Source organism: Lepidothrix coronata, unplaced genomic scaffold, assembly GCF_001604755.1.
Source record: "Lepidothrix coronata isolate B3197 unplaced genomic scaffold, Lepidothrix_coronata-1.0 Scaffold164, whole genome shotgun sequence".
Taxonomy (NCBI): domain Eukaryota; kingdom Metazoa; phylum Chordata; class Aves; order Passeriformes; family Pipridae; genus Lepidothrix; species Lepidothrix coronata.
Window position 1 is genome coordinate 1230717 of NW_016690344.1, and position 20247 is coordinate 1250963.

Sequence of the window (20247 nt, forward strand, 5' to 3'; positions counted from 1 at the left end):
CAGTTCTGTCTTCGATTAATAGATAAGATTCCCTCTGTATTTGCAGTGTTACCTAAACAATCTATTACTGTAGGGAATAACTACAGTACTACAAATACTAAGTTAAAGTTATTTTGTTAACTGAAGCCATTGGCAAATACTTAAGAATGGCCAAAGCATATGAATTGACAATGAAGAACAGATACAAGATAGCAAAATTCTTTGTGTAACTTCTGGTATGATAAAGTAAACACCACACAAAATAAAATTAATTTTTAAATTTCAGGTTAATTTTACTTACTTAGAAGCAAGCCTTTAGGGTGCACTCTGTGAATGATTGGGCTAAAATATGCTGATACAGCCAATTCCCTGTCAAAACACGACAGGAACATTTTACAGAAAGATGGTTCTAGGAAAAACATGTAACCTAGGAAAACTGTGTTTTATTGAAAACACAGTCTCCTAATTCGTGGAAGAAATTTGGGAGCCTGGGAATCTGTTTCTTGCAATTAGGACAGATACATTGTGGAATCCTGAAGATATGTAATTAATGTTAACATGTATCAAGTAATATTCAAGATTAAACCATAAAATCTAAAGTAGTCTCTTCTGTAAACTTGGGTGTGCTATATCTGTGTTTGTGAAAAAACATATATGTATGTGTGAAAAAGGCTAAGTTATCATCTTCCAGTCTTAAATCAATTAGAGCTAATAGAGACCCCAACCCTAGGTGCATCATGTACCCAGGGAATTCAGGTGGATTCCTTAGCTACAAGCTATTAACTATGGATCTGTGATCTAGCAGAAGAGAAGCACTACAGCTGCCAAGACCTCAAAACCCTTCCTTCTACTCATCAGTTTTGTGTATGTTTTGCTCTGTTTTAACCAAACACTATTAATCCAGAAACTAGTTTTGTGGGGGTCCTGGGCCATTTAGTGGTGGGGTGGATGTGAGGAATGATAGGTGGTGCTGAATGTCATGTGTGTATCACTCAGATGGGGCTATGCTAACTGAGCAATTTGCCCAGGGCCTGCATAATATGAACAGTAGACATTTGGTTACTGTGGAACTCCCTAAATGAAGGGTTTGTAATGGAATTACGGTTTCCAGTTATTTCTTGTTTGAGAGCATGTCTCACTGGTCCTTCAACTTCAAGAAAGGCTCCGATGATTAACTCGCATATAATACCTTAATACCTCTCACTGGCTAGTCACAGGGAAATAGCAGGGGTACTGTAGTAGTCCTGGAGAGTGAAAATGAGTCTGAGAAGAGATCGTTTGCTGCTTGGCATCACCAGAAGACCATCTGGGTTCAGTTTTGTCCTAAATTCAGATTGTGCTTGACGTAATCTGGGTTTCTTGACATTGGTGAAGCTCAGAGCACCTTTCAAAGGTAGCATTGTGATTGCTCTTATTTAAAGACAAGGAGACTGAGGCCCAAGGAGGAAAAATGTGTTTGCCAATAGCCTTTAATTTGTATTTGTTGAAAAATGGAAATTCTAAGATGGATGACCGTCAGTTTGAGCTTTCACTGTTGCCAATGAACCTGTGCTTGCATCATGCAGTGTCTAGACTGTTTAGACCTTTGCACAGGTCACAGATTTCCCTAGATCATTTCAGGAGAGAAACCTTAATCTCAAGTTTCTGCTTACTGTGGATCCATACTCACATGTAATTGGTTTTGGACAGTACGAACATGCATGATCAGAACTTACCTGTCAACATGTTATCCTGTAAAATCCTGAAGTTATATGACCAACCACCACAGAGAAGAAAATCAATAGCATGCTCTGTTCAACAAGTGTTTATCACTGGATTTGATGAGAGAATATAAAAAGAAAGAGGTTGCATGAGCTCATCGTAAACTAAGAATGCATGGGTACACCACACATGAGAGAGCGACACTGCGATGGACTGTGACGGTGGAAAGTTATGTGCAACGAGCATTCCTATTGTAACCTGGTCCATGGCCTGTGCACTAGAGTCTAGCACAGCTGCTGCCTTCCATTAAATTAGTGAGAGATGGTTGGTTGGTTTTACTGAGAAGAAAACACAGTCCTCTTAACTTGTGTAATCGCAGATGAAGGAAGGCTAGTAAAATATTTGTCTATGGTAGGGCAATGCCATCTAGTTACCAGTCTACCAGCTGTCAGGCTCCTGACTCACATGTAACGCAAACTTGACCATTTTATATCCTCCACTTTACAGTGAAATGTCAAAGTCCTTCTAGGTCTTATGGGCTTTTTATTAATATCGTCTTATTGCAATGTTTGTAAGAGTACCTTCGAGGTAGTCTTTTCAAGGTATCGATGCTGTATGGCCTTTGAGTGCACTCAGCAGTATTAGGGGACACTTTTCAAAGCCATCCTGAGTGCAGGATAAGGTCCAAGAGGTCTACAGAACTTACTCAAGTGTGAAAAACATTTGTGGTGAAAATCAAGGTTTAGACCTACATGTCTTTGGGACCATTGGATATGTTTATCACTGGGGTGGAGGAAGAGGGAGGGGACGTGTAGGGAATGTTTGGGTTTTTGCTGTTGGTTTTTTTTTTTTCCTTTAAGTGGAGCGTTTCTCTATGTTGTTCTGTAATTGCTTCAGGTGGAAAATCATTTCCCACCTCGCAGCAAAAGTATGCCTGGCAAAGCAATAAGTGTTTTTGGAGCAGCACTTCATAGGGTTGATTTTCAGCCAAAGTCAAGTCCCTCTGGGAGCAGTTACAAGTGGTGATATTTTTTAGCAGGCTTGAAGCTACTCTGACTTTGGGGGCTGAGGAAACCTCTTGCTATCTGCAGGAGCTGCATAAGTGCCATCATCACATGTCACTTTTTCTTCCACCTGGACACGGTTAAGGCGGGCCCTTGAAGCTCTCATACCCAAGCTGGAGCAGAAAAGAGGCTGTGCTACCATAGTAAAGCAAAAGGTCTACTATAAAGAACATATGAATTACTGAAATACAGGAACTGTTTGAATACTTCTGTGACCCATTCTTCAGGCCTAGAACTCCCTTTTATTTTTTATTTATATCATCAATATTCTTTGAAGACATAATCATTGGGACATTGATGAAGGAATTTCAAATTAGTATCAGAAGGGACTAAAAAGTATTTTAGCAAAGCACATATTGATGGAAGTCTGGCAGTTGCATTCTTTTGGAAAAAAAATAAATTAAAATATCTATCAACCACAGTGCCTTTATCTGGAGAAATAACACTGGCTACAAAATATAGATGTCAGATGCAATCATTATGAGTTAAGATATGTAGTAGTAGATCACAACCTGTATTGTTCATGACCAGTCTTTGAGAAGGATCCCAGCTGTAGCCACACAGACACAGTATTTTAAAATCTAAATAAATTACTATATTTTTCACATATTCTGAAGAAAAGCCTCTCAGCTGGTGTGAACAAGTTAGAATATTAAGGCTATCCTCCATTTATTTTTTTTTTTAATTAGGGACCCATATATTCATTGAACAGTTTAGCTTCTCATCTGTCTTTTTTTTTTTTTTAATCTTGTGCCAGGTGTTTAAGAAGTGGGCAGTAGTGGTATTTCAGTAACCTGCTTTCAACATTATTTGCATACCTTTGTGTTTTTCCATGGTGATCAATGCTCAACCATAGTGGAATTTCAGTCCGTAAATTTTATGGGGAACTGCTAAAGGAATTTTTTTTAATTAGTCTGTTCTAGGAATTTAATGTCCCTTTATAAATATTTATATTTTAAATATGTCTTCATTTAATTGAAAAGGTTCTTCACACTATTTTCAGATAACCGCAGCTAGTAGGCATAATGACACATCAACACTCTGACCTTTCAGCTTCTCTGTTTCTTTTAGTTCATCCATATTTTTTTGTCCATGTATATTATATTTTAGTTCATATATGATTTTTCTCCTTAGTCTGTTGGAACAGACAGTGTTCCATACAAACACCTTAATAAACTACAAAGGAATAAAATATGCTATTGCATACTAGCAGCTGTCATATGGACTGTCTTGAATATTATAATCAGTATGCACTGCTACTAGAAATATGCATTGAAATAATGTTTGATTTGCCCAGAACTTTCTGTCACACAAATACAAAGCATTTAATACTGTATTCTGTTTTGTGCAATGAAAGGGTATTTGGTTTGTGCTCCGTAATTTGGAATCTCTATGAACATATCTCAAATTCATGGATAAAACTGAATGAGTTGAATATACGTCCATGGCACTACAGTGTGAAATAGATGACAAACATGTCTACTTTTTGCCTGAGTGAAGCCAATACAGTGGGTCAGAAAGGAACTTGCAAGAAATTACGGTGGAGGACACTGTAGATATTGAAATGTCCCCTGATAAAACCCTGACAGATCATCTTTCTCTGTCTACTACAGAGAGGCTATTTAAGACGCGGAATATTTTAATACAAGTGTTACTAGCTTATTCAAACCAGAATCAAGAAATATTTTACATTTCCTCTCACAAAAAGTATTGACCAAAGGTCTGTAGAATTGGTTAGTGTGTGCAAATCATTCATATTTCTAAGTAACCTTGCTGATTTATTTATTTTCATTTTTTCATTGTATTTTTTTATTCCCTTCATTGTATCAAAAAATCTCATTTTGCAAATAAACTCCCTGTAGCTGTTGAGTCTGCTGCTTACTAAAAGCGAGTTCTGTATAACATGAATTAATAACACATCAGTAACCTACAGTGATTAATTCAACGTAATTTAAATCACACTAACAACTTTTTGCTGCAGCTCAAAGGTGATCAGCAAGATGCTACAGCTGAAAAATACTGTCTTTTAAGTTTTTGCTGAATAAGTTTTTTTATTTTTTTGAAATTCTGGTGGTTGTTATGTACTCCTAGAATACTTCTGGAAATGGATTGTTCTTTTTGTTCTCAGTCACTTCTGAAATAAAACTTGTTTTGCTAGTAGTGCATGTGAGTCCATATATGGCAATATTAAAAGTATTAATTAAACTGAGTGTAGTATTCTTGCAGCTCAGCCTTAGACTGAAACTTAATAATGTGTATGATTTTGCTTTCCCAGCTTATACAAGTCTTTGTCTGAAGGAACGAGCCTGAAGAATCAGCCTACCTGTGCTTTCAGTACTTCTGAAGCTGGACTGCACGGCAGGGAGGATGTTGTGACCCTAACTTATCACCAGATTGAAGATCTGGCAGCTCAGCTGCAGCAAACGCGGTCAGAGCAAAAGGACACAGAGATGAAGCTCCAGAAAGCCCTGGAAGCTTCGCGGGAGGCCAATGAAAAAGTTCAAAAGTAAGTCACTTGCATTCCAACAAAAATTGAAATTGAAAACCAAATGAAATGTTATTTCTTTTAGTATTTTATCTATAACTGAAAGTGCGGCAGAACTTAGAAAACATTCTTTAAAATTATTCCTTCTTTGTCAGCTCATTACCTACTCAGTGTGAAGCTGATCATTTTAGCAGTTTTGCATTATTAGGCAAGTCAGTGTGCCTCTCTGTACTGTTATGGAAATTCTTTTCTGCATGTGCAAGGCACAAAGTCTTTCCATCTCCTATGAATGGTTTTCACTGTCTTTTTGCCCTGTGGCAATCCTATGGCAACAGAGTATTTGCCTTTATAATTGCACAGTAGAGTATTAAGGTTCTCATTTTTTGTCTGTTACACATCTATCAGGTTTCATGCTGTTGTAAGGGCTGATGAGGTGGTTTAGAGGTGGCTTCAAAATCTCACTGAGAGCCACAGGAAATCTCTGAGTTAGTGAACTCTCTTTCCCACTATAAGATTCCCTGTTAAAAGTTTACTGAACTCCAAAACCTGAAGTTCATGTCTACTGAAGTACTTTTTGTCATATTTGTTATTATGAGCACATAAGCCTTTGAAAGACTCAGTGCTGGGACATGGGCAAATGTGTAGGCAGAGCCTCTTGCCAGTCTGGCACTTCTCATCTCTGCTTTACATTCGGCAGCTGCAAAACACCCCTCTCTTACCCTTCCAAAGTGGTTGATGCTGAATTGATGCAAATTGTCCTGTCTATATTTGTCTTCAACTTTAATGTCTGCAGCATATTTACAGAGTACCCAGAAATTGGTTTTTAATATATTGCAAGGACTTAACAAGAGTTTTTCCTATTTTAAAAAAATACGTGCTGAGTTCTATTTAAAAAAAAAAGTATTCCTATATTTTTCATATATTTGTAACTGCATAAAATATAGTTAAGATAGTTACATGTGAAAATGTATATTTTCAATCACCTCTTTAAAACTTCCAGTGGCAGTTTAATAATCATTCAGGTCTTTATTCTGAGCACTTAGATATATTTGAGACTTCAACAGGTGTGAGCTTGATAAAAATAAACCTATGAAAAATAATTTAAAGCATGGTAAAGAGAATATTGATTGAACCTTTCTGTCCCTTGTTTTAAGTTGTTACATGTAATTTTATTTATAAACATTTAGTAGCCTCAGATATTTAGATGGAGGTTGGGTTTTCATTACCTTTTTTTTTTTATTTTAGTGAAACAGTGAAACAGTCTTGTTTAATCCTGTGTACCCAGGGTGGCTAGAGTAGAAGTGCAGCCACAAACTGAATTAAGGTAGTGGTGATGCACTTCTATAGTGAAAAGTATTTATGTAATTTAACACGCTAAACTACTTGGGAAAATTTTGGTCGGGTTAGTTTTCATCATTGCTAAGATCAGACAACTGAGCCTATAGCAAAATTAAACAATTGGTTGAAGTCTTTTGATGACAATAGCATGCCCTTTTTGCCAAGAAACTGTGGAAATGCTCTGTGCGTCTTCCCAGCACCCAGAGTCATCCACCCCCATCTTATAATTCAACCTGCAAACAGATTAAGCAGCTGAGTTTGTGGAAAGTGTGTTTACTTTGAGCTAAGAACCCTTGTGTGACACTATAGAGATTCCTCTGACACCTCTGGGAGAGCTACACAGACAGTTCGTACTCATCAGCAGGGAAACCGGGCTGAGAATTCCCAATTTCTTTGTAACCAAAACTGCTTCATACAAATCACTGTTTGGCAATTAGGCAGGAACTCATTTGTTAGCTTAGCATTTTATTTCAGAAATGTAGGATGTTCTGCATTTCAAAAAGGAACTGACAATTTATAAACCTGTCAATGGGTAGAATTGGTATTAATTACAGAAGTATTAATTATTAGCACTGCCTTACAAGGATGTTTAATGTAGTTTAAAATGTGACACTACAATTCATAGTCTAAAGAGAGTTCTGAAATATCTGTTTTCTTGACTTCTTTTAAATGCACAACTAAAATTGAATTGTGACATATGAGGGAAGTAGTTTTATCAGTTATATAAACTAGTTTCTCAATATTATTCAGTAAAATAGCAACAGTTAAAAATCAGCAGAGGAAAATAATTATGACCTTCATTAAGGAAAAATGTAATTGGAATAATTAAAATAATGCTGAAAAAATATGTACTTTGTATCTTCATACAATGTAATTCACTGCTGTTCACTAACCTTTGATAATCTGTTCTCTGGCAACACTAAAATATTTTTTAATGTTCTTAAAAAATTCACCATTTGCATTCAGCATAATATGTAGAGCTTGAAACAGAGATGTAGTTTCTCCATGGTGTTGCCTTCATGTCAGCCATTTGTGTATCCCCTGACAATTGTTGCTTTCTAAACATGAGATCCAAGTCAGAATAGTGGTCCTGTGTTTTCTGTCAGGACAAAAGGCATCTAAAAAATTTCTGGATCCTGTCCCACGTGGAACAGCAGCTGTGAACCAGAAGGGGGATACATTGGAATCTGCTTATAGTGAACTTGGACATAGTAAAAATCTGTTTATACTGAAGTAGGGTGAACATCTCACATTGGCTCACAGCAGTGTGAGATATAAATTGAGACTGTGCGCTCTTGCTGTGAAGATGATTCACTGTCCTAACAGGGGTGATGGTGTGAGACAGAAAATGTTGATGCTCAGAAAGTGACCACACAGATTTAGCTGCATTTGTTTGAATCTGTTTTGATTTTGAAACATTATCAAGATACACATTAGACTTAAAAGAGTGCTATTTAGTTTATAAAGCAAGTACATATCTTAACTATGGTCTATGTAAATAAATGCACACATAACACAATACATATTTATTCAATAGAAAATTATGATGATCTGCATGATAATATTTTTAACCAATACTCTGTAGAATGGCTATTACTATAATTTTCTATATTTAATTAATGTTTCTAATTCATGGTTACAAACAAAGAATTAGAACAGCAGCACAGAATTCTCCAGGAGTGTTGGTATAGTGCAAGTTTGTCCTGCCTGAGAAGCCAGGAGCCAGCTGGTGCAGCCCCAGCAGGGAAATGGGGCTGACCTGGAGAAGGTGGCTGGGAGAGCCTGTGAATTAATTAATACCTCTGCCAGCAGAGGAAGCAAGGCGTTTTAAAACTGTCCTTCCGACTGGAACCTCTGGGATTGTGGAGTGGCTGCTGATGTCAGTGAGATCAGAGAAGGTTATAATGTAATACCAAATCAATATTAGCCAATTATCAGTAAAGGTTGAGGCCACTTTTGATGTGGTTTTTCCAGGAAACGTTCTATTTTTCTGCAACAGCTTTGTTACTGGAGTGAATTTTAATGCAATTTGTCTATTGAGGGCTTCTATTTTTTGTCATAATTTAATGATTCTGGCTCAGTAAAGCACAGCTCTGCATGTGAGCACAGATGCACGCGCACATTCGTATAGCTGTGTAAGATAGCAGAGGAGGGTGAGTGGGTAGAATTTCTGTGTAATCCTCTAAAAATAAACAAAATCCACAAAGTAACAGTGCAGTGCTAAAATATACAGGTATGAAAATAAGCATAAATGGTGAGAGGCATGCTGCTTGTGTATTTTGTCAAGGTAGCTCTGATTCTGAATAAAGCAAATATGAAGGTGATGTAAACTAGGAGTTTTTGCTTCACTTGTCCTTAACTGTTATTAAAGATATCTTTTGATTTTTTTTTCTGAAGGGGAAGTCAGGAAAGTTACAGATTTGGATAAAAGAAAACTAAGTGGTCTACTGAATAAACAGTTTTATCAAAGGAAATTATTATCTGTCATAAATGCAATTCTAGATTTAATAACATTTGCTTTACTCCTTACGCTTTGATTTTTTGGCCATCTAAATTTTATTGTGACTAGAACACACCCTTTTTTTTTTCTTTTTTTTAGTCCTGAATTTCCCTCTAGCATTTCTGAACATGCTTTCTCCGCTTTTGTTGTTGTTCACTTAGTTTCTTAGCTGATGCTGATAATTAAGTTGATCGATGACAAAACAGAAGCAATCAGTTCTTATAAGCAGTTGACACAGTTGAAAAGAATGCAAAAAAAATTGAAAGAAATAAGAAGGAAGCATTTATTAAGTAGCTAATGTCCCCCTCTTCTGCAAGTCAAACTAATCTGCCTTCCAAGTACGGGAGCTGTGTATGTTTCACATCAACATCCAGGACGTTCCTCAGTGCTGGCTGGAGGGTCTAATCTTTCCCAGAATGATCTGAGCAGTGCAGTTCAAGAACAAGAATGAATATTTGAATAATCACACCACAATGTGAGATGACCCTTCGACAGGGGACTGACCAGATACACATATGGATTTTGGGAAGAAGCTCTGATGCTTTTTTTTAACACAGCTGTGAGAAGAATGTGGCTAAGACCCAGTAGTCTTTCTGGAGTATAGCTGGTAAAGGAAACCATGAGGGGAAGAGAATTTAACACATGGGTGTAAGAGAGTCCGCTTCATTGATGCGATCTGAGGGGAATGTCTAATGACTGGAAGAATCAAACTTGGCAATGAAAACACAAAGCTCTTTTCATCAATTCAAACGCAGACTCTAAAGCTGCAGATGGTTACCTCCAGCCTTGCCTATTCAGTGAGGGGTTGTATAAAATGGCACTTTGGTGAATACTAATAGATCAAAATAAAGATTTAATAACATAAAGATGTGGTGTTCATTTTTAAATGAGGATACAGGTCAGTGTCTCAGAAAAGAGTGAAATAAGTATCTTTATGTGTGGGTCTAAAGTCTCTGGAGATTTTTAACTGCAAACATGATATCTTTAGTGTTCAGATTGTATTCAGTACAGGACAGCTATGCAGGGAAAAGGCTAAAAGCAAGATTTCTGAATTATACTAACTGAGCCTTTTTGCAACATGCAAATGTTGTTAACTAGTTATCTCCCTTTTAAAATCATACCTACATATATTTGGTTGGCGTATACATTGTAGCTTGTTTGCGTTCAGTCTCTTGTTGTAGAAAAGAATGGAGCTAGTTAATTAGAAATTGCAGGCAGAAGCACTGCACAAAAGAAACAAGTTGTACATTCACTGAGACTTAAAGCTGTTTGTTTTGAAGGAACCGCCAAATGTTAAGAGAACTCAGTTTAAATTTGAGAGAGCTTTCTTTTATTTTCTCCTTTCAAAACAATAAATACTATTTGATTTCTTACTTTATTAAGATTTTATATTTAGATGTTGATACTTTCCTATTTTTTTACTTACAGAACTGTATTCCAGTAAATGTCAGATCAAAACATTAAATACTGAATTCTAGGAGTACAACATGATAGAAATTAATAATTTTACTAATTTATGTTAGTAAATAATTTGGCACATGTCAAAAGTGATTTTGATTTTAGTGAAAACCACTGTCCTGCTTGCTGCTGTGAAATTCTGCTGGGTTTGAATAGTTGGTTATCTTTTAATATCATATGGGGAATAATTTAACTGGTGCTGGCATTTTGAAATGTAAAGTAAGTTCTGGTGTCTTGCTGAAGAATGTAGATATAGAACTAGTTTCTTGGTTGCAGCACAGACTTTGCTCTGTCGCACTAAGTTGCATTCATTTGTCCAAGTTAAGGATATGGCCTGTAGTTTACTGAGAAACAGATGCTGATGGGTACATTCAAAAGACAAGCAAGTGATGGCAAGGTGCTAAGAATCTGTTACTTGCTATGGCAATCCACAGAAGTCAATGGTTATCAGAGTTCGTATGGAAGGAAATGGGGAGCCAAGGAAGACAACTTTTGTAGCAGTCTAAGATACTATGCAAATTAGCAATGGTTCTGGACTTTCAGAATTGGATCAAAACTCATTAAAGGAGATTCAACATGGAAAAAACTGCCTGATGAGGACTGATGTGTTGGCTGCCTCATACAATGATTAAAAGCAGATTATAAGCTCCATGGGGCCCATAAGAGATACACAGTCTCCACAGGCAGGGTTTTATGGTGTTTAGGAAACCCACACTAGCCAGATGGAAGATTCCCAGACACGCAAAACTACCACATACCCTGAAGAATTCTGCAGAGCTGATGCAAATTTATTTGGCATGCAAGACATGAATAGGAACATGGGAAAGTCCAAAATACAAAATTTAGTAACAATCGCTTCATATCATATATGAAAATGTTACCATTAATTAGAGTAGCAGTAACAGACACTGTGAATGTACTGGATTTAGAGGCAATAGGCTGGAAGTAGTCTGCTTTAGTCAGTGACGAATTAAGACTGACTGAAATGTGTGAAAAAAGTCATATATGATCTAACTGAAAGCAATATGTAGTAGGGTCAGAATTTATTTAAATACTTAGAATTCTGCACTAATGCTAGTGATTCCTCTCAGAAAAGTTCCCCTCAGACTGCACTAATACGCATGGTGAAATGATGAATTAGTCTTGTAGAGATACCTGTTTGTTTGTAATAAAAGAATTGTATAAGCCAGTAAGGTTATGTTCAGCCTTAGAGAAATTCAACATATAGACAGAAATCAATTTTCTGGGTCTGGAGGAAGTAAAATATTGAACTAGTATTTGAATCTAAGGTGAGCTGAACAAATTCAGTCATCATTGGCATATTCTCTGGACTGTTGAAGTTATACTGCATTTCTGTATCACTAGGCAGATATTGTTTCCCTTGGTAAGGCTAACGTATTATTCATGCAGTACAAAAGGAAATATATAACTTTTGGAAAGCTGTAATGAAATGTATTTTCTGCATTGAATTATATTACTTTTATTGAATGACACTTCACTTCCACTTCTTGAATTGCATACTTCATGTTACAGTCCAGGTCAAATTTGCAGGCTGTGATGGAGGGAATGCCTGATAACTCAGTACCACTAATACTGATAACTTCCCAACCCAAAGGAGACAGGACTTGCATCAGCATAAGTAGAAAACTTCCAACTGAAAAAGTTATAAAGCAATTGTCTTTTTTGTATTTTCTGCCTGGTTTCCTTGAAGAACCAAATGGAGAAGCATGTGCCGAGTCAGAGTAATGCACATTGGTTTCAATGAGATCCATACAGAGCAGTGTAAACTCAGATATTTCTTTCAAAAGCTGGCTTGGCATGTGCCCCTGCCCCAGCCCTACTTTTCTAAGTTTTTTGAGAGCAGGGATTCTCCTCCAGGCTGTGACAGAATGGATCTTAATTTCCTTCTCCATCTGTGGAGATCCTGGTTCAGATCTCCTGTACCTCAGAGGGGTGTTACAGCCACACAGGTTTGATCTGGATCCTCTCCATTCCTTGCCTTGAAGTAGTACCACGCAGCAGAAAATAGTACCAGTGTCTCAGATCAGAGAGGCTACTCACCTCTGAGAAGCAAGACTTAGCTTTAGGGCTTTTTCTCAGTTTTATCCAGTGCCTCTTGAATATAAATACAGAGCTAGTATCAGAACATCCATCTCCCATTTTCCAAGTGGGCATCCTTGATCACCACCCGTAGAATCACATCTTCAGGTCTAATAGCATTTCATATGTTTTTTTTCTAGAAATTCATGGCATTAGAAAGAAAAGTACAAAAGTCTCTTCAGCCTTGGAGTGTACTGCTCTCCTGAGAAGTGGCAGATGTGGGTTAAAACCAAGTTTTCCTTAGCTTGGCTGAATACTTTATCTGATAGTATTATTTTTTATAATTGTTTTGAAAAGGAGGACTGGCAGCACTGCTATTATCTTTTCACCTTAAAAAACACTAGTGGCCTCGCGTTAATTTTAGAGAAGGCATCTTGAGAACCTCTGGACAGCTTAAAACAGGATACTTAAAACAATGGAATGAGATTTAAAAAAAAAAAAAAGAAAAGAAAAGAAAAAAGAAAGAAGGAAAACAGCCCTATTTGACTAGTTTAGAGCACCTCTCTCCTTAAACTACTTGTTGCAAATCCCATCCTATTGTGCTATAGTGCTCTCTGTGCAGTCTGGAGGGGGAGTGTGTCAGTCCAGAGCACATGTGGAGCTACAGATCCTGTTCACTATACCAGAGCCCTGAAAGATGACCTTGGTGATGTTCAGAATTGCTGCAGCTGAGCCCCTTTGTAGTATGAATAATTCACAATATCTTTTGACATCTTCTTTTCATTTGAAGATGGCCCTTCAATAACGCAGGTTGCAGTATCACTACCGAAAGTCTCATACAGTTATAATGTGGGATATTGCCAGAGGAGATTATGGCATATCCTTCTCATGGATATTTTGGGTGTCATAAATTATAATGAGACCTGTAGTATCCAACAGTTTATGATCAATGCCAGGATTATGTTCAGTGGTGCACTTAACAGAATTAAGACAAGAAATCCCAACTAAAGGGAATGTCAAGTATGCCTTTTGTGCATTCCTTGCACAGCCAAGATATCCATTGGCTGCAGGGAGTTTCACATGGATGAAGAATGCAAAACTGCACATACAGTCTAAGTCGAGTATTTATTTTCTTTTTGTAGCTATGGTTTACTTTTACTTAACCTCTGTAAATTGGGGGTTGCAGTGCAGATATTGTTTTCTTAAAATGTGGGTAGTTACAACATAAACACAAATATTTATTGTCATTTGAATATTTATTATCTCAACCTTTCATGAAAATAAAAGCGGTGCTGAAACTTTATTCTCTCCAACACTAAAATGTATTCTATGAAAGTCAAATGTTTTCAGAGTCAACATAATCACAGCATCCAGTTTTTGACCTGTGTGTTCATTTACAGTTTACTTATAGCCGCTTCACAGAGGTGGAAGTTTGTAGATTACAACATGGTTTTATTGATTTATCAGTAGCAAAATACACTAAGTATACTCAGTAAACTGGATCAGCTAGCTCTTGGCCTTGTATTGTATAATATCAGCTTGTTGTGGAATACTTCAGAACAAAATCAGAATGTTGGCATAGTTAACTTCAATGGTGTAAACCAGACTTGCAAAGACTAATATTTAGTAAGACCAATAACACAAACAAATTAGATTTTGAAGTTGTTTGCCTAATAGGAAGAAGCATACTGACATGGTATTTGTAAGCTTATAGTTAACCATTCTATGACAAATTATTAAATAACTTTGAACAGCAGATTGAGTGCTCCTTGAAGAACAGCAGGAAAACTTTTTCTTAGACTTGCTTTCTTTTTCCAAGACGATAAAACGAGTGTCACAGCAAATACTCATTTACTTTAATATTTTATATCCAAATAAAATAAGTCCATGGCATTTACATTGCCGTTACTAAATAGTATTTGGTTTGTTTGCAAGAGTCATTTATTTGTGGCTTGGCTGAAGGAATAAAAATAAATTTGCGGTTCTTTCTGTTAATACTCATACTGTTTCTTAACATATGCAAAAGATTGAATACTGTAAAAGTATGTGCAGAAGCTCAAAAAGAAAGCCCAGACTTTCTGAAGCTTCTGAATTACGTATAACATTTCAGAGAATTGCTGGGTCAGTTCTTTACAACAACAAATAGAAATAACTGACTAGGCCAGTCAGGTATTTAATTTTAAGCAAACTTGAAATCATTCAAATTTTTCCAGTGCTTAAAATTAAGTATACCTTTACTAAAGCAGGGACTAGTTATCTGAGGAAAAAATTGCAGTTCATGTTTCTAATCTAACACTGAGTCATTAATTAATAGTCAGATTTTTCTATAAAGTTGATTTTTTTAAGAAGATTTTGTAGAAATACAGCATCAACTTTCTTTATGAGAGCTAACAACAGCTTTAACCTCATCATTGCCACTGCTGTTTTATTGGCAAGTTGCTGTCACATGGGTATAAGGATATAGATCTAAACACTAAGCTGTAGGAAGGCATAAATCTTTGTGACCAAATTTTATCATTTCAACTTCAGATCATGGAATTCTTGCCCATAGAAGGTATCAGAATCCAGCCTTTGAATGAAAGACATTGCAGGTATTGGAGATGTGTATAACAAAATTGTTTTATTTAGCACTTTATTCTGTGGCTCATAATATATCCATTTCTATCACCTCAGTCTTTGATAAAATAATCATAAATTACTTGAGGGATGTAACAGATGCACATCAGATAAAAGGCATATCTAAGTCATGCACTCAAAAGACATTTCACTTTTTACTCTTACACTTTCACATAGAGATTTTACTCTATGCTTTTGAAGAATTTTTTGAGTCTTTATGTAAAGCCACGTTTTTATGTTTTCATCAACAGAAATTAAAAGGTTTTTCTCCTAAAATCAGTCTAATTCATGTCACCACCTGGCAGAATTGCCACCAAGGCCTGAGTATGCAAGCTCACCAGTTCAGAAGAATTAAAGCTGTCCTCAAAATTATTTGAAGGTCCACTTCTCTCCTGAGTCAGTCTTGGTTGGGAATTCACTCACCTTCCAGGAGCAGAAGCTCATTTCCAGTTGGATGGCAGGATCATGGAGCAAAATAGGTCCAGAAGGCCAGTGAAAAAAAATCTCATGTGGATTTTGTTGCTAGAATGGTGCAGAAGACGATTGGAGACAATCTGTCCAGCAGCTACTGGAGAGAGGTTACTGAAGCTTAGAAGTGGAAAGGCTTTTTTTACCCTAATGGCCTTAAATGGCTGATAATACATTAAAAAGCCCATTAAGTGTTTTAAGGAGCACCACGAATGTGTAGAAGACAATTTGGTCTGTGATGTTAAGTCTCAACTGATATTTTAGAAACCCTTTTTTTGTGTGTAAATGTGCAGTTAGGCATCTTTTCTGGTTTTATCACTGCATAAGGGCCTGTTGCACCATCACCATAATAGACAAGCTTCATCCTGATGACATCTATCTGTAGTATATTGCAAACACTAAGAGGAGGAGAGGATATTTTGTCCATGGATTTTTGTTAGTTTTTGAGGGAAGACTGCTCTTATTTTTTCTAGAAATACTTTTCAGAAGTATGACACAAGTGTGAGTTGCCCTCAAACCACCAGAGTGGTGGGGAATTCAGCTATCAATCAGAGTCCATTATGAAGGACTTACCACAAGTAGGAACTTAATTAAATGCTTTGCTTTTACATCCAAACCCGTTTCCATTGTTACTTGTCCTCTCAGTGATATGAAAGTCGTTCCAGCTTGGGCAATATAACATTGATGATAAAATACATCAAACCTATGTAAAGTCTCTTATTTTCAGTGTGAAGTGTAGTGATTTGATAATAGTTTATAGGAAGGGATTTTCTCTCCACAGGGTCATGAGGTGGAACCACCTCAGGAAGGTGGAACCTAATTGAGAGCTGCCCAGAGCTAGCAAGTCTGCATCAAGTTTGTAAAATATATGTGGAATCAAGAAAAAATCTCACGTTGTCTTTTTTGTTTATGATATGGAGTCTGCCAAAGCTGTGCTTTGATGGGATGCACTTGGGAAATAGCCTGAGTAGTTGTAGTAGTTTAACCCAGCCAGCAGCAAAGCCCCACACGGCCACTTGCTCACTTCCCCACCAGTGTGATTGGAAGGGTAAAAGATAGAATACTCATGGGTTCAGATAAAGACAGGTTAATACGGAAAAGCAAAATCTGCACATGCAAGCAAAACAAAACAAGGAATTCATTCACCTGCAGGCAGGTGTTCAGCCATGTCCAGGAGAGCAGGGCCCCATCACACAAATCAGTTACTTGGGAAGACAAACAACATCACTGCGAATACCACCCCCTTCCTCCTTCTTCCCCCCGCTTTATATACTGAGCATAATGTCATATGGTATGGAATATCCCTCTGCTCAGTTTGGGTCACCTGTCCCAGCTGTGTCTCCTCCCAGCTTCCCATGCACCCCCAGCCTCCTTGCCAGCGTGGCAGTATGAAAAGCAGAAAAGGCCTTGGCTCTGTGTAAGCCCTGCTCAGCAATAACAAAAACATCTCTATGTTGTCAACCCTGTGTTCAGCACAAATCCAAAACGCAGCCCCTTACCAGCCACTGTGAAGAAAATGAGCTTTACCCCAGCCAAAACCAGCACCGCAGTACATCAGTATTTGCAATTGTACAAACCCACTGTAAACCGGACTTGACCAGAACATATCCAAAAGAGGTGGGACTGCCTTGAAATAGGCAGCTGAGAGGTTCAGACTTGGCCTTAATAGGAAGGCTTGTTTGAAACATGCAGAAAGGTGTAATGTGATGGTTTCAGAGTAGTATTTCTAAAGTTTAGTCTCTTAATAACCCCATCCTCTGCAGATCTGTAAATGTATATTAATCTGCTCATCCTGCATCCTGAATCCTGTTGTTTTAAACATATTGAAATGCTGTTTGTTTTTGATAATCAATTTTTGACATTGCTTTTAAATATTCCTGAAGATGGATTTAGAACAAACCAAAATCCTATATAAAGTAGGTCCTTTTTTCATCTCCTGAAATACACCTCAGTTGGATATAGAATAAGAAAACTGGTGAGCTGTTGCCAGTTGACATAGTTCAGAACACAGATTGAGAAGCTGAGAGAGACGGGCTCTCTATCCAGCAATTTTAGGCTCTGATTCAGCAGAATACTATTTTATTATTATTATGTTGGTGCACATGAGGAACCCAGGTCAGATCAAGACTACCTATACATAAAATTAAATGTGTGGGACTTTTCGGTGTTCTTGGTTGATTGAGCTTCACCAGTCATTTCACTTCTCTGCTGTTTTGCCACATAATACACATAATGCAAAATAGACCTGATGTCTGCCTTTTAAAAGCTTTACTTAAAAGTTTGACCATCACTCCGTGTTCTGAGCACTCAAAGCAAAGAGTATTTGCTTTTCTGAGATTGTATTGCTCTCAAGAAGGAGGTGAGATATAGTTCAGAGCCAAAATAAGCTTGCCTATGATTCATGGCACTCTAATGATACCAAAAATCATTGCCAAAGGGCAGGACTAATGTTCTTAGGGAGTTCTTAGGAATTAATATTTTTCCCTCTTCAAATGAATAAATGCTATGGCAGAATACTTTCTGTGGGGAAGATATATTAGCATAAGGTAAAACTGCTAGTTTTTCCTAAGCAGATGACACAGACTTCCAGGAAGTATTTGGCAAGAAAATCCAAGAAACCCTTTCCTATTCATATCAGCACAAACTTCATGGAAATGTAAGGAGTCCACTGTAAGGAGTAGGCTTCAATGTCAAGATTTCTCCTAAAAAAGAGACCAGCTGTGATACCAAGTGTGTGGAAACAGTACTTATCAGTGCTAAAAGTAATTCAAGCTTATGCAAGGATGCATAGAAAAGGTTTTTCTAGCACAATAACAAGTAGTAAATGTCATATAAAATTGCCATATAAACTGTTGGATTCAAGCTGAAGTAGTTAGGGGAAATTCTGTGATCTGATTAAATAATCTGATGAATATCATTTGGCTTTAAATATGCCAATATATCCTCTCTTTCAGCTATTGTTAATTTTTTAACTTTTATATCAGCTGCATGCTCAGATGTGAATGGTCCATCTAATAGTAGGAGCCTGGTTTGTGTGATAAGCATGTTGTAGATTTCAATGTACTGAAATACAGTGTAGTTGTTTCAGGTTTTATTTTTTTTTCTCACAAGATCATTTATTTTTGGCAATCAGCACATGCTGTCCTGAGAAAGCATTTGAAAGCAAAGGAGTGATACCTTTTGCAAGGTGGCATTAAATCCAGCACAGAAGCAAAGTCCTGATTTTGCATTATCCTGTGTAACAACATACATCAATGCAAAGTAGGGTGAAATGCTGTCAAAATAGACCAACTGTGTTTACTGCTCACTTTTCCTACTGTTAGTGATGGCACAAGGTGAATAGTACTGGTGAGCTAGCTCATAATCTTCCAAACAGAAGGTAGAGAACAAACAGTTTGACAAGATTAGTTATTGTGGACCACAGATAAAAGCTTAATATTTTAGCCAAGGCCTGTGTAAGCCAGGTTTATTTTGAAATATCGCTGCTGTCAGAAGCCCAACTGGCTGTATTTGCTTCTAAGTTTAATCATATACAGAATTACTCTTTTGGGTTGAGAAGACGCTGAAAGGGATTTGGTAGGAATGTTTGTTTGATGACAGTGCTTTTCAGAGACAGAATGGTTTGCCCTGCCAAACTAAGGCCTGCAAGTTTAATGGAAGATACTTTTTGGAGTGACATTACAAACAGTGTCGTGCAGGCGGGAATTGGTGGCAGTGCCTGTAGTGAGTCAGCTCAATCCTGTGTCAGTCTCTAAGACTTGTGTTTTAAGACCAGAAAGGATGATTAATACCAGTCAGTCCAGACACCTGACAGACAGAGGGCACCAAATTTTATTCATCAATGCCTGCATCAGGTTAAAAACCATCACTGAACTCCAGCGTGTCATTTAGAAAGACACCCAGTCTCTGATCCAAAGGATGCGAAGAGAACTTTGTTAAGAAGAGAGAAGCAGCCTGGTGCGTCAGAACCACATGTATTCTTTATCACTATGACCATTTATGAAGGAATTGTTACATACTGGTACATCACCATTAAATGCAATGGACAATATTTTTTAGTGAGTTGATAAAAAATTATAGTTCAAAAGGTAGGCTTTTGAGGTGACAAAAACAGTACCTGAACTGAGGAATAGGAATAATTCAAAATTCGCTGAACCACCCAGAGGTAGGAGGGCAATGCCTGTGTAGCATGGTAGATAGGTCATACGCTACAAGGTCATACCCTTAATTCCAGGCTTCCATCCAGTAAGCACTTAAGTGTTTTGTTCGGTCGGAGCAGCCTGAAATTTTGAAACTGAGAACAAGACACCCCAGCACCCAGCATTAGCACAGTGCTACTCCCTTCAGAGGGAAGCAGCTGGGGTCCAGTTCCCTCAAGCAGAAAATAGAGCTGAACCAGTTTCCTCCAGCCTCTTGAGTCAATGATCTTATCCAAATGACTGGTTTCTGAGCAAGACCAGGACCTCTCTTCTCTATGTGATTTGTTTCCTTGAATTGACAGAAAACACCTGAAAACAAGTACTCCATTTAAGATTTTATGAAGTTTATCCAAGTGGAAAATGGGAAGAAGGGAAGGGGAAGGGGAAGGGGAAGGGGAA

The 20247-nt window shown here is 37.4% G+C and overlaps 1 protein-coding gene across 10 annotated transcripts in view; it reads left to right on the top strand.

Annotated features, from left to right (window-relative positions):
- The window catches only part of MIPOL1 (mirror-image polydactyly 1), a 198310-nt gene that overhangs the window by 154021 nt on the left and 24042 nt on the right, over nt 1–20247 (top strand). For all 10 annotated transcript variants that reach the window (XM_017829435.1, XM_017829441.1, XM_017829433.1 and 7 more), the window contains one exon: nt 5020–5250. In XM_017829435.1, the coding sequence (XP_017684924.1) occupies nt 5020–5250 (231 nt within the window). The remainder of the gene's footprint in view (nt 1–5019; nt 5251–20247) is intronic.